Below are 14,190 nucleotides of genomic sequence, written 5' to 3' on the forward strand. Positions count from 1 at the left end.
GGATCTGTGCAGAAAGTTTTCAAAACCTGGCAGGATCAAATCAATAACAATTTAGAATAAGCTTTTAAAGCACTGAGGAAGCAGATTCTCTCCTTATTCCTTTTTTTCTTTCCTTTTCTTCTCTATTCATCTATATTCAATTATTAATTTATCTATTTACTTATTTTTACTAGGTTTAAGTTTTATTCTGCTGCCCATGCTCCCTTTCTCAGGGGTGGGGTTGATTTGTTTTCAATCCTATTCTTGTAAAATTGATCTATTTGTATGGAATGTTGTGTGATTTCAATAAAATCAATTAAAAAATAATAAAAAAAGAAGAGTTCATAGACATTATAATACCAAGAAGACTAAAAAGAATAAAAGGCGCTATCTTTACCAACTGTTCACATCAAATGGCTACCCAAAGACATTCATCAGACAATGCTTACATAAGAGACGCCAGAGATCCCAGCAAACAACCAATGCCAACCTAATCCACCATCACACCTGGCACACACTTCCTTATCATCACGGGGTATCACAAGGTACAGCACGTATCCTATGTAGATCAGGTATCAAAGTAGCGCACAAGCCTACAAAAACTCTGAGCACAGTCCTTTTTAATGCTAAATGCAAGAAATCAGCAGCAGAGACACAGAACATGGCTTACAGCATAACATGTAATGGCTGTCCAATGGTATACGTGGGGCAAACATCAAAAACACTCGCAACACAAATACAGGAACATCGCAATGCGGTCAGAAGAAAGGACCTATGGTCTGTGATTTACACTCATGCAAGTTCAACCAGACACATATTTAAATGATTCTCAGTACAAGTAAAATTCAAGGCTAATACTAACAGTGCCAGAGAACGGGCTGAAACGTGGCTATCCAATGAAAACACCATTAACAGACATTTGGACACAAACCCTGCATATGCAGGCTTGAAAAGGAGAAAATGCAAATAATAAATACAATTTTTATGACCAACACCCTCCAAACCCCACCTCATCAATTTCATCCCCCCACCACATCCACTTACCCTCCTCTCCTTATTTGCAATATATTGTCTTGGATTCCTGTAAGTCTAATCATGTTTCTCTGATGATGATTCCTGGTAAGAGTCGAAAGTTTAGAAATAAAAAAAAATTTTAAGATACGTGATTCATTTTCTCCCTTTGTGGATTTCTACCTACAGATGTGCAAACAGTGTCACAGACCTTCGCTTCCATATATTTATATTTATACATATATATATTTCAAATTTAATCAGCTCAAATGCAATGACAGTCATAGGTTTAAATTTAAAGTTTGGGTTAACAAAAACTGTAAAACAAATGGGCCTTCTTCAGGGTACAACTAGTATGTTACAACCTATAGATGTCCTGCAGCAATGAAAGTAAATGAAGCCTTGCAAGGTGAAGCAAACAATTGGCACAGGTGTCTCAACTTCTGTTGATTCCTTAAAATCCCTCTGTCTGTCTTAAAGCAGAGTTGGACAATATTCCAGTGATAATGGCAACAAAATGGCAATTAACAAATGAAATGAGACAAACCATTATTACCCTTAGAAGTGTAAGCCTTTCATTTAGAAAAATTGCAAAAAAATCAAAGTGTCAGTGAGTGCAGTGGTGTCCTACACAACCCAAAGGCAACGGCAAACTGGAAGATACTCTGATAGCAAGAGATCTGGCAGACCGAAAGTCACATCCCAATCTGAAGAAAAGTTCCTAAGGGTCACCATCTTGCGTGATAGACACTTCACAGCACAACAGCTTTAACACAGCTTAACAGTGCAGGTCAAAAAAGCAAGTGTCAGTTTCTACTGTGAAGAGGAGGCTTTGCGCTGCAGGTTTGACAGGGTGAGTGGCAGTAAGAAGGCCATTCCTTAACAGACAAAATAGGGCCTTGAAATACTGCCTGTGGACTACTGCAGACTGGAAGAAAGTCTTATGGACTGATGAATCAAAATGTGAAAGCTTTGGTTCATCACACATCGAGTTAATGAAAGGATGGTTTCTCAGTGTGTGACACCAGCTGTCAAACATGGAGGAGGAAGTGTGATGGTCTGGGGTTCTTATGCTGGAAAGCAGAGTTGGTGACTTGCACAGAGTGACTGGCATTAAGAATCAAGTGGTTTGTCACAGCAGTTTTTAGCACATCACAATATGTTCTGGTCTGCATCTAGTAGGTCAGGGGTTCATTTTACAACGAGACAGTGACCCAAAACATACCTCCAGGCTATGTCAGAACTACATTAAAAGAAAAGAACAAGTAGGTACACTTCAAAACATGGACTGACCAGCACAGTCTCACAACTTAAACCCCATTAAGTTAGTTTGGGATGATCTGTACAGAAGGGTGAAAGGAAAGCAACCTAAAAGTTCAACTCATTTGTGGGAGCTTCTGCAGAAGTGTTAGGAAGATGTTTCTGACTAATATTTGATTTTCCACATAAAAAGAATGGCATGTGTGTATGGTTGTTATATCATTTTGTAGACATTGTTTCCTTGACTTATTTTTTATTTACCATTGTTTATTTATTCTATGCCTTGATTTCATTAAAACTTTAAGACATTAAACTGAAAGCATTTCCATAAAAACTGAAAAAGCTTTTGACCAGTAAGGTAATTAAAAGCTCTATTGCCATCTCACCTTAACATCTTGATGCCTTCACTAGGATATCAACTACTTTTCCACTTTTCTTCCTATTCATAGCTTCCTTCACTTCAGCATTGCTGATCCATGGTACTTAGTGATTTACTGTCTCCACTTCATCCAACCTATACTCTCATTTTATGTATTCCTAGGTCCTTCAAAGTACTCTTTCCATTTTTTCTCCCCACTTTCTAGTAAATTTCCATCTGCATCCTTTATCACCCTTACCTGCAGCATGTCCTTCCCTCTGTCTGGCCAATCTGTACAAGTGCTTTTCTACCTTTTTTGTATCAGCTTCTCATATAGCTTGGCATACGCTTTTTCCTTAACCTTCACCATCTCTCTCTTCACTTTTCACCGCATCTCTTTGTACACCAGTCTGCTTTCATCATCTCTCTGATTATTGTTTGTAGCCTGGGCCTCGACTGATACAATATGAACGTTCTATTTCTCATCCACATGTTTGATTTGGCACAGGCTTTATGCCTGATGCCCTTCCTGAAGCCACCCTCCCCAATTTACCTGGTCTTGGGACTGGCACTAAGACCATACTGGATTCTGTGACCCCAGTCACTAAATTAATAAACATGCTAAACGCTTTTTATATTCATTTTTTCTAGATTGTTGTATTTTTCTGGTTTCACAGGTTCAGGTTTATAACCTTAGGGGTTTCATTGAAGGGCTAAGCAGGGTTAGGGATGTTATATACAGGTATGTGACACAATGGCCTGCAACAGATAATCAACAACAGGTGCTAGGACCAGAGATCTGGAACTGCAGGGTGAACCTTAAAGGGCCCTAAGATTACCATTACCTCCCCATCTCACATCCCTTAACCTAGGAAATAGAACTGAATAACTGAATCTAGACAACAGTGCAGTGCTGTGCCATTAGTCTAGTTGAATACAAGGTCAGATGAACATGGTAGCTCCGCTGCGGGATTGCAGCATTGTTGAACAATGCACCATAGTGAGATGTCTTTAGGACAGAGGGAAAGGATGTTGGCTCATGCAGATTAGTAAGCTGTTTGGGTACCCATCTTATGTAAATTTTATGGCACATGCAGACCCATAGCTGATATCCAAGTGTGCAGAAATAGTGGACAACATAGCCTGTCAGTCTTTTCTGATGAAAGCATTTGCCATGTCGATGTGGGCTTGTGTGCACGATGTTGATGGTCCCTCTTTAAACCTTTCTACCCCTTCATAAATTTTTCTTTGAGTCATGCTGTTTTCATTTCCATACTGATCTAACATCCTTTGGTGAATTGCAACAGGTTTCACTCCCTCTGCCCAAAGAAATCTCACTACTGTGTGATATTCAACAAAGGTGCAATCTATTTTCATTTGACCTTAGATTCAACTAGACTAACGGCACAGCCTTACACTGTGCATGTTCAAACTACGCATAAGCCATCACAAACACGCGGTATTGCATGAGTGTCTATTTGTTACCACATCATTTTCAATTTTTTTTACTTTTTGATTTACCCTCATAGACATAAATTTGTACATGATTGCAAATACCTTTCGTTATCTGAATGCCACCCTGCCCTCATGGGACAGAATTGGACAAAGGAAGACTGAATTTTCTTCTGGGTAGTAAAGCCCAAAAACAATTTTTAAATGCATTTTACTGTGAGACATTAGTGTTGCTTCTTAACATCATTCGAGTATTTTCAGAAAGGCATATATTGACACATTATTGCACAAGTGAACAATTGTAGAGTGTGAACCCTTTCTCTTTATCTCAAAATATTGTGAAAGGCACTATATAGGTGCCCAACCCGACACAGACTGGACACGGAGGCACACGTAAAATAAAATCACTATTTATTTTTCTTCACTTGTGAGCGCACATCTTCCTCGTGTCCCACAGGCAGTACACAGTCCCAAGAACAGCGCACACCAAAACCCCAATAAAGATGTAAAATATCATCCACTCCTCCTAGGCAGCTTCATCTTCTCCCTTCCCCTCCTGAGTGGTGGTTGCTGGCTCCTTTTATTAGGCACCCGGAAGTGCTCCAGGTGCTTGATTGCCAACACCCGGCTGCACTTCCGGTATGGCGAAACTACTGCCCACAAGGGCCCAGTGGTTCCCCAGCACCCCCTGGTGGCGCCTGTGCAACCCAACAGGGTTACACCATACTCCAACTCTCATGAAGCCCTCCGGGAGTCTGAGGCACCGCTGCAACCCAGGGAAGCTGCCAACTAGTATCAAGGAGGAGGAATTGGGTCTCCCATGCTTGCTCTCACAGAACATATGCTGCAGGAGCATCCTGGCCAGGCATGGGCCCCAGCCTTCTGCCACAATATGTAACTGTACATTGTGACCAGCTGTTCACTTGTAATGGTTAGTTTTGTACCCTTGTCCTAAACTGTGCCACAGACTGATATTTTCCTCAATTGTTTACCAGTTTTGTAATTCACTTTGGCTAAAGCATCAGCTAAGCAAATAAATGTAAATGTAAATGTTGATGGGGTGAGCTGGAGAATACCCAGAAAAACACACATAAAGTCCCCAAAATTAGGAAGTATATTTGCTAACAAAAATCAAAAGGGATGAACACAATACAAAAAAACAGAAACAGAACAATAATGGTTATGCCCTAAGAGCTTTCATGATGTCTTCTTGGTGAAATGCCCAACTACAATACCCAAGCCCCTTCTTACATTCCAACCTTTCTTTTACTCAGTACCCTGGACTCCCTTTCTTCTTCCTCCTCCTCCTCCTCCTCACCAGGTGAACCCTCTGCCAACTACAAGCTATTCTGACTGATGAGATAGATGTCCTAATGATACTATTCACTATTATGTAACTTCTGACACCTACTAGTAGGCACTTTTGGGCTACATCAGAGACTCATGCAAACACTACAACAACCAATTGCCTCTGTGGGAACATGAACCACTGCAACAAAGAAATGTGATATCTGTAGAAGTACTGCTCATTCATAGTTTATACCAAACCGAGGGCCTATTGACTTTGCATCCTGCCTGACATATGTTCTGGCTTGCAGCTCTTTCTGACCTACAGCTCTACAATATACAGTATACAGCATGCACTTTAATTGCAATAATTATATTTTGCAATATTGTGTATTAATAATGGTGATGAAACAGAGTATAGGAGTTTTTTTCTTGTTGTGAAGAGAATTGTCTGCAACGCTAATATCAGCAAAACCAAGGAAAAGGTTTCTGACTGTTGCCGACTCAAGGAACTTCTATACCTGGCAAACTATTAAGGGAGTGGGCATAGAGGTACTTGGGGACCCACATCAAAGACAGACTAGACTGGTCTCATAACATTGAGGAACTATATAGTGTGATAGATAGCCAGGAACCCTGCCCCGCCGGGATGCCTGGAGGAAGGAGGAACCAGGAAAGCGATGCTTCTTTTCCCTGGGCACTTGGCCGGTCCTTGCTCCCTGGGGGACAGCACTTCCGGGACACCAGGAAGTGCTGACAGACCAGGGATGGTTTATACCCGGAGTGCTTCCGGGTGCAAGAGCAGCACGTCCGCCACACTGGGGAGTGCTGCCGGAAGTACATCGTCAGCCACCTGGAGCACATCCGGGACGAGATAAAAGGGGCCACCTCACTCCAATCAGAGAGCCGGAGTCGGGTGGAAGAAGGACGGAGCTTGCGTGTCAGGAGTGGAGGCAGCCAAGAGAACCAAGGACTGCATATTTGTAAATCTATACTAATAAAAGGCAAAGCCCTCACTGACTGACTGACTGACTGACTGACTCACTCTCTCACTCACTCACTAACTCATCGCTAATTCTCCAACTTCCCGTGTAAGTGGAAGGCTGACATTTGGCAGGCTCATTCCTTACAGCTTACTTACAAAAGTTAGGCAGGTTTCATCTCAAAATTCTACGCGTAATGGTCATAACTGGAACCTACTTTCGACCATATATACGGCCATAGCCTGCTGCTCGGTCACCGTGTGAGGCGGAGTTGCGTTCCGCATCATCACACCTCTCACGTAATTGAGTGCCTACCCATATAAGGTAAATATTCGCAGGTGAAGGACTGTGCTTATGTAAACGAAGATGAGATGGTCTAGTGTTTGGCACAAACTCAGCGAAAGTGCAAGAGAAACTTTTAAGTGCCGAGTCTTAGCTAAACTATACTAATAAAAGGCAAAGCCCTCACTCACTCACTCACTCACTCACTCACTGACTCACTCACTCACTGACTCATCACTAATTCTCCAACTTCCCGTGTGGGTGGAAGGCTGAAATTTGGCAGGTTCATTCCTTACAGCTTCCTTACAAAAGTTGGGCAGGTTTTATATCGAAATTCTACGCGTAATGGTCATAACTGGAAGCAGTTTTTCTCCATTTACTGTAATGGAGATGAGCTTCAACGCCGTGGGGCGGAGTTTCGTGTGACATCATCACGCCTCCCACGTAATCACGCAGTACATAGAAAACCAGGAAGACCTCGAAAAAGCGCTGAAGAAAACATGCATTATATAATTGAGAAGGCAGCGAAACAATAAGAAGCGAGCGAGTGACATATACAACCATATTCATGAGTTCTGCTACTTCGGAAACAAAGCACGATGTAAACCTACACTTTAAATTAAGTTCATAGACAGGCTGCCGCTGGCGTTTGTAATTTAGTGCCTGCCCATATAAGGCCGTCCGTCAGCGGCAATCAATAGCAAACTGCCACGGGTAAATATTCACGGGTGAAGGACTGTGCTTATGGAGAGGAAGATGAGATGGTCAGGGTGGTGTTTGACACAAACTCAGCGAAACTGCGAGAGAAAGTTTTAAGTGCCAGGACTAAGGTAACATTAAATAAAGCTATGGACATAGCACGAGATGGCACCAGCACAGCTGGGAACCTTGATGCAAGTACACGAGTGGCTCACGTGAACTGGCGCAGTGCACAGATAAAAGCAACAGTTCCAAAAGGCTGAACAAAACCGAATTACACAATTGAAAAGGCAGCAAAAAGTATGAAGCGTCTGATAAGCATATTCATAAATGCAGCTACTGTGGAAACAAAGCACACGGTGGAAAAAGTCAATGTCCGCTAAAGGAAGACAGTGTAAAAAACCCGTGCATGCAGTGTGTCAGGTCTCAGATAAAGAAGAAGGCGAGCTGTTTATTGATGCAGTAAGAAGCGAATCGATGAATGAAACCTGTCATCTTTACAGCGATTGACAAACACGGAATGTAACTTGAACACAACACATCCTACAAATACGAACCTGATTGAAAGAAATAATGATAATCAAATCCTTGATGACAGCAACACTCAGTAACACTCACAAAACAAATACTGTATATTGACAGTCATGTTACGTTATTTTTAAAATGTTCCCTTTTCTTTTTCTACCTTTTTAACACACTACTTCTCGCTGCAATCGCGGGTATATATATATGTATATATATATATCCCGATCTACATACTCGAATAATGGATACTTTATTAGCCATCAATGATTGTTTTGGTAAAGCCATACTCAGTGTATTCATTAGATGAACGGTAAAAAGTAAGAGCGAGGGAGGATGACTCATTGAGGCATGCAGGCTGTAGTCTTGCGTCAACTCTATCTGAATTGCGCGATCACATTTGAAAAAAATATATCTTTTCAAGTTCTATTTAGTCCATATGTGTCAAACTCAAGGGCCGCGGGCCACATCCGGCCCGGCGTGTAATTATATCCGCCCGAGATCATTTTATATACTGTATTATTGTTATTAAAGCCGGGTATATGAAGCGCTGGTAACACAATAAACTACAGATCCCATAATGCAGCGCTTCAGCTGCCTTGCCAACACTTACCGCTTACTACAGTTATTGCGCACTGAGTTTGCGGCGCTTTGGTGACTTTGAAGAACAAAAAGTCCGTCTACATGCGGCTCGAACCTTGTGCATGTTTGGTAGCACATATCTGTGTGAGAAGCTCTTCTCAGTGATAAAGACTAACAAAACAGCACACAGGAGTCGCCTCACTGATGAGCACCTGCAATCCATCCTGAGAATCTCCACAACACAGAACCTCACACCAAACAGAAACGAACTTGTGGCCAAAAAAGATGCCAGGCGTCCAGCTCTAAAATGACATATGAGCAAAGACAACTGAATGATTTGATTTGTTATTGCGTAAGGCGGAGTCAACCGTTTTAACAAACAGCGTATTGCACTGATCTGAAATAGCTGTGTGTGTATATATGTAGATATGTATGTATATGTATATATATGTTTATATATGTGTGTGTGTATGTATGTATATATATATATATGTATTTGTGTGTATATATGTGTGTGTATGTATGTATATGTGTGTATATATGTAGATATATATGTATGTATATATGTGTATATGTATAGATATGTATATATATATATATGACAACAACACTCATCACTCACAACAGTGACAAAACAATTACATTGACAATCAGGTTACGTTATTTTCAAAATGTTTCCTTTTCTTTTCATTGCTTCTTTAACACACTACTTCTCCGCTGCGAAGCCCGGGTATTTTGCTAGTATTAAATAAAGCTGTGGACATTGCAAGATCACACAAGAGAGCGGCTCACATGAACTGACTGTGAACGCAGTACGTAGAGAACAAGGAAGAGCTCCAAAGAGCGCTGAACAAAAAACGCATTACGCAATTGAGAAGGCAGCAAAAGAATATGAAGCGAGTGACGTATACAAGCATATTCATAAGTGCAGCTACTGCGGAAACAAAGCACGGTGTAAACCGTAAGTTTAAATTAAGTTTATAGACACGCTGCCGCTGGAGTTTTTAAAATTGCTGGTGAAGAACTGTGCTTAAGCAAACGAAAATGAGATGGTCAGGGATAGAATAGTGTTTGGCACAAACTCAGCAAAAGTGCAACAGAAAATTTGAAGTGCCGGGTCTGAGCTAACATTAAATAATTGCTGGTGACAGACTGTGCTTATGCAAACGAATAGAAAGCAAATGTTACACTATTTTTAAAATGTTTCCTTTTCTTTTTCATAATTTCTTAACACACTTCTTCTCTGCTGCGAAGCGCGGGTATTTTGTTAGTATTGTATATAGTGGATGTTAAATAAACGTGTGTGTGGTGGACACTGTGTTGTCATGTCTGTCTGTGGCCGGGCAATCCTTTACAATAGGAAAAATCAAAGGAGACTATTTTCTTAGAAGACTGTGCTCCTTTAATGTAGGTAGTGACACCCTTTACAAATTCCACAACTATGTGATGGCCAGAGCATATTTCTACACTATGTCTTGCTAGGTGCTGTTGAAAGTTGCTCTTCTCATCACTAGTGGCACAGACAGACAGGGGTGCTGTTGGTAGTACACAGTTGCTGTGCTTTATATCCATACGCTTTCAAAAGAAGAAAATATGTGCCATGGTTTGACTGAAGTGTTTGTGTGGCATGTCAGTGACAATAAAAAACATATCATTGGTGTGTATCTGTAGTGTATGTCAGGTTTTATTAGGAATTATCATACTCGAACAGGACAGCCGGCATGTTGTTGTCATCTCTCAAGACATCCCTTCATTTCTTCAATTAAAAACTGAAACTGATAGGCTAGAGTCCTCAGAGCCTGTGGCAGTGCACACACCTGCTGTACAAACACTCAAGTGGGGAGCAGATGTTTCTTTACTGTGCAATAGTAGATGCAAAAGTTTATTAAAATTTTTCTAAGGGTACATATTCCTCAGGTATTTTAATCAGTTTTGTACCCCTTTCCCTAATAAATAAGTACTACTTCATTTTGCAAGAAATATGTGACATGTAGAGATTTAAAGAAGTAAAACGTTAAGCATGTTGCTTTGTGGGAGTTAGATGGTGCATCACCTAGAAATGCTGCACTGTTGTGCGTGTGCACTCATCTATCTTGTGCTCTCCTTCTCTTCGCAGGATCCAAGCAGCTCTGAGTTCTGAGCCAGCTGGCAGGTGTGGCTCCTTTCTCCTCTCCCCTTTAAACCTGAGGACCTCCTGAAGCCACAGCACGCATGAAGCTGAGCACATGCAATACCAATATCTTGTATGCACTATGTCTGCTCCAGAATGGAAAACCCCCAGTTGAACTGGGCTGCTAATTTCAGGACTTGGTCAGAATTATAATATAATCACAAAAATAACAAATAATAATTAGCATTAATTATGACCTGTGTAACTTTTAATATTTTAGCTATTTAAAATTTATTTTTTGAAATGTGCATCAGCCAGCACGAGAACAGCTTGACGTATCTTTTATTTTGTGATTTTTTTCTTTGAAGTACATTTTATGTAACTTTTTTTTAATAATTATTTTTAAGGAAAAAAGTTCTTATAAAAACTATTTTGTAATGTTCATAAATGACTGTTCAATAGCACTAGACTGTTTCATTGTTCCAGACTGTGAAAGTAAAGATAATTTTTGCCTCCCTCTCAGTAATACAAGTCCAATTTGTGCCCTGTGGTCAATAAAAGAGTCAAGGAACCATTCAAGGGAGTGTCCTGAAGTGAAGGAGTAGCTCCCTGATGCCTGCAGGTGACTAAAAAGTTAAAAAGTTTGAAGGCAGTTTGTTCCTGTTGCCTGTTCTATTTATTTGAATTAAAAATGTCTAATGTAAGGTGCCAATGATGCATATCAAAATATCATTATGGTTTTGTTCATAGCAGGCCCTTCAGCCCAACATATTTTGTCAATTCCATTTCAAACATAGTGTGAATTCAAGATTTAAAAGCCTCCGGCATACTAATTTCAGGTATGTGACTTAGTAACTTGTACAGTTCTCTTTATGAAGAACCATTTAATAAAATGGGTGCAGAATTTAACCTTAACCTCCTTTCACCCTTAAGAGTAGGTTACACTAATCTATGGCCTTTCACCTCCTCTTGCATCTCATGCATAACAAAGATTTACTTTTTAGGTTCACTTTAAACAGAATGGTTAATGTAATAGATGGATAGAATTGTTTTGCAGCATCACTTTCTTAATGGGGCAGGCCAGGGAATGGTCAGTAAGTGAGTAGGGGTCAACTAACCATTCATCAAAACCAAAAAAATATATTTAATTCAAATAAAAAAATAGATTCAAAATCAGATGGTCTTCCTAAATTAGCCTTTGTTTTGTGGTCATTCTGGACCCATTCTTTCATTAGTCCAATTTGAAAAGGCGTAATGATCCAATTGAAAAAAACATTTATTTTAGGGTGGAAGAGATTAAATTCTATATTTCTTAGTGGAACAGGTAAAGGAGTAGTTAGTAAACAAGCAGATACTGTATCTGTTACTGGTGTAGTCAAAACAAGCTTTTGTCAAAATCAAAACTGTAACCATTAATCAATGTAAGAAAAGCAAAATGAGAGGTCCTTAAATTATTGTGTATTTTGAAATGCAAGTCATTCCAATAAGATGGTCTTATGGGTTGGTTGTTTCCTCTAGCTTTCGTAATGGACCCATTGTGATGTCACTTGCCAAGAAACATGTCAATATTTTTGTACTTGCTGAATATATTTCTGCCGTAACGTTTTGCATTCTTTTTTAATTTTTATCATTTTTTATTGATGTTTCCATGTCACTTCTCTGTTTCATGGGCATCAAATTTTTTACTGTTTTGTTGATAGCAATGGTGAGCTGTTGCTACCTTGTGAACACTGGAAATTGTTTTGCATGAAATAAATTATAGGTCAGTATTTAAATTGGTTACATGCTGATAGTCATGTCCAAGTCTTTGGGTAAATAAAATCTTTGCAAAAGAGTTAGTTTATGAATCTTCTGGTAGAAAGATAAGTTGAGTATTTCCCTCGACTTCAAGATTTTTGGTTACATACAGTATTGGGAAACATAAGAAATATCATAAATGAGAGGAGACTTTTCAGTCCATCAAGCTTGTCTTTTTAGCTAATAGCTAAGCTGTCCCACTATGTGATCCTTTTTGAAGGTTTTCAAGGTTTCTGCTCAAATGACAAATCTCTGTAGTTTGTTTCAGATTCCCACCACTTTTTGTGTAAAGAGGTGCTTCCGAGCATCAGTCTTAAATGCACAGTTCCTGGCAGTTCATTTCAAACGTTTTAGGGAGTCAGTGGGTTTATTTGTGTTTTGCTATGCTTTTTCATATTACTGCATATTTTTGACAATTTTGCTCTGTTTTTTGATTTTGCCATTGGATTGTATCTTGGGACTTTTGTGCCAATTCTTTTTTGCCTTGTGTGTTCTACAAAGCTTCATGTACTTACAGGACATTTTTGTGATAATCAAGTCAAGTGAAGTTGGGGAGCATGCACTGGTACAATGCGTTGCCGCACCCACTACACGTCGAAATAGCTTGGGTTCCCAGTTGGCAACCCCCTAGGCAGACACGCGGCCCAGTCCTACTCTCCGGAAATGACCCTCTATCTTCCGCAGCCAGGTGTTACGTGGGCGACCCCTTGGCCTGGTCCAGCCACTTGGGTCCCCAACAATGAAGATCTTATGAACCGGATCACCGTCAGGGAAACGTGCCACATGGCCGTAGTGCCGTAACTGACGCTCCTTCACAATGCAGGTAATGTGCCTCATTCGGGACTCCACGAGCAACCGCTCATTCGACACAAAATCAAACCAACGGTACCCAAGAATTTTCTGGAGAGACATAGTACCAAAGGAGTCCAGTCTTTGTCTCAGGTCACTGGATAGCGTCCATGTCTCACAACCATATAGCAAGACAGGAAGCACCAGGACTCTAGCAACTTGGACCTTCGTCCTTTTGCATAGACAGCGCCACACACCCCTCTCCCGCGACCTCATGACTCCCCATGCTCTCCCAATCCGTCTACTGACTTCACAGGAAGAGTCACCAGAGACATGAATGTCACTCCAAAGGTAAGTAAACCTCTCAACAAGGTCAACACACTCTCTCCGCAAACAGACACACTGCTAATGGCTGTGCCCAAGAGGTCATTAAAGGCCTGGATCTTGGTTTTTATCACAAGCCCAGACACTCAGACTCCTTACTCAGTCTCTCAAGCGCCCCGATCAGAGCCTCCATTGACTCCATGAAGATCACAGCTTCATCAGCAAAGTCAAGATCCGTGAATCTTTCTTCACCAACAGATGCCCCACAGCTGATGTACCCCATGACCTTGCTCAACACCCAGTTCATCCAAGCATTGAACAGAGCAGGAGCAAGAACACACCTCTGACGAACCCCCAGAACCAACTGGGAAAAATGCAGACATCCTGCCTCCATTCTGCACAGCACTCAGAGTACCAGTGTACAGGCCGTTTGTGATAATATTTTTTTTATTTTATAAAGATTCTATATGGCCCATTTTGTAACTAGCCAGGATTTTTGACAGGATTTCCCCTCTAGTGGGCATTTTGGAAGTTGTTTTGTTACTTAAATGCTTTGGAACTCGTAATCATAACAATTGCTGCAAAAGTTTCAAAAAAAGCTTTTTCCAGAACAAGTAAGAACATTTGTCTTTTCTCACATCGATCAGATGTAAGGTTGTGTGCACCACTATCATCTACAGCGGCGTGCTACCATTAGTCTTCAGGTTTGTTGGTTCTCATGGCTGTTACAGTCAACAATATGTCAATATTAATGA

General features: G+C 40.6%; 1 protein-coding gene across 3 annotated transcripts in view; it reads left to right on the forward strand.

Moving 5' to 3' along the window:
* Window positions 1-11,042, forward strand: part of dpf3 (D4, zinc and double PHD fingers, family 3) — a 182,202-nt gene extending 171,160 nt beyond the window's left edge. For all 3 annotated transcript variants that reach the window (XM_039741840.1, XM_039741842.1, XM_039741841.1), the window contains one exon: window positions 10,532-11,042. Coding sequence is in view for 1 of the 3 variants with exons in the window: in XM_039741842.1 (XP_039597776.1) it covers window positions 10,532-10,548 (17 nt within the window). In the remaining 2 variants the exon portion in view is untranslated. The remainder of the gene's footprint in view (window positions 1-10,531) is intronic.
* The last annotated feature ends 3,148 nt before the right edge of the window (window positions 11,043-14,190 follow it).

The sequence above is a fragment of the Polypterus senegalus genome, chromosome 18, assembly GCF_016835505.1.
Source record: "Polypterus senegalus isolate Bchr_013 chromosome 18, ASM1683550v1, whole genome shotgun sequence".
Lineage (NCBI taxonomy): Eukaryota > Metazoa > Chordata > Cladistia > Polypteriformes > Polypteridae > Polypterus > Polypterus senegalus.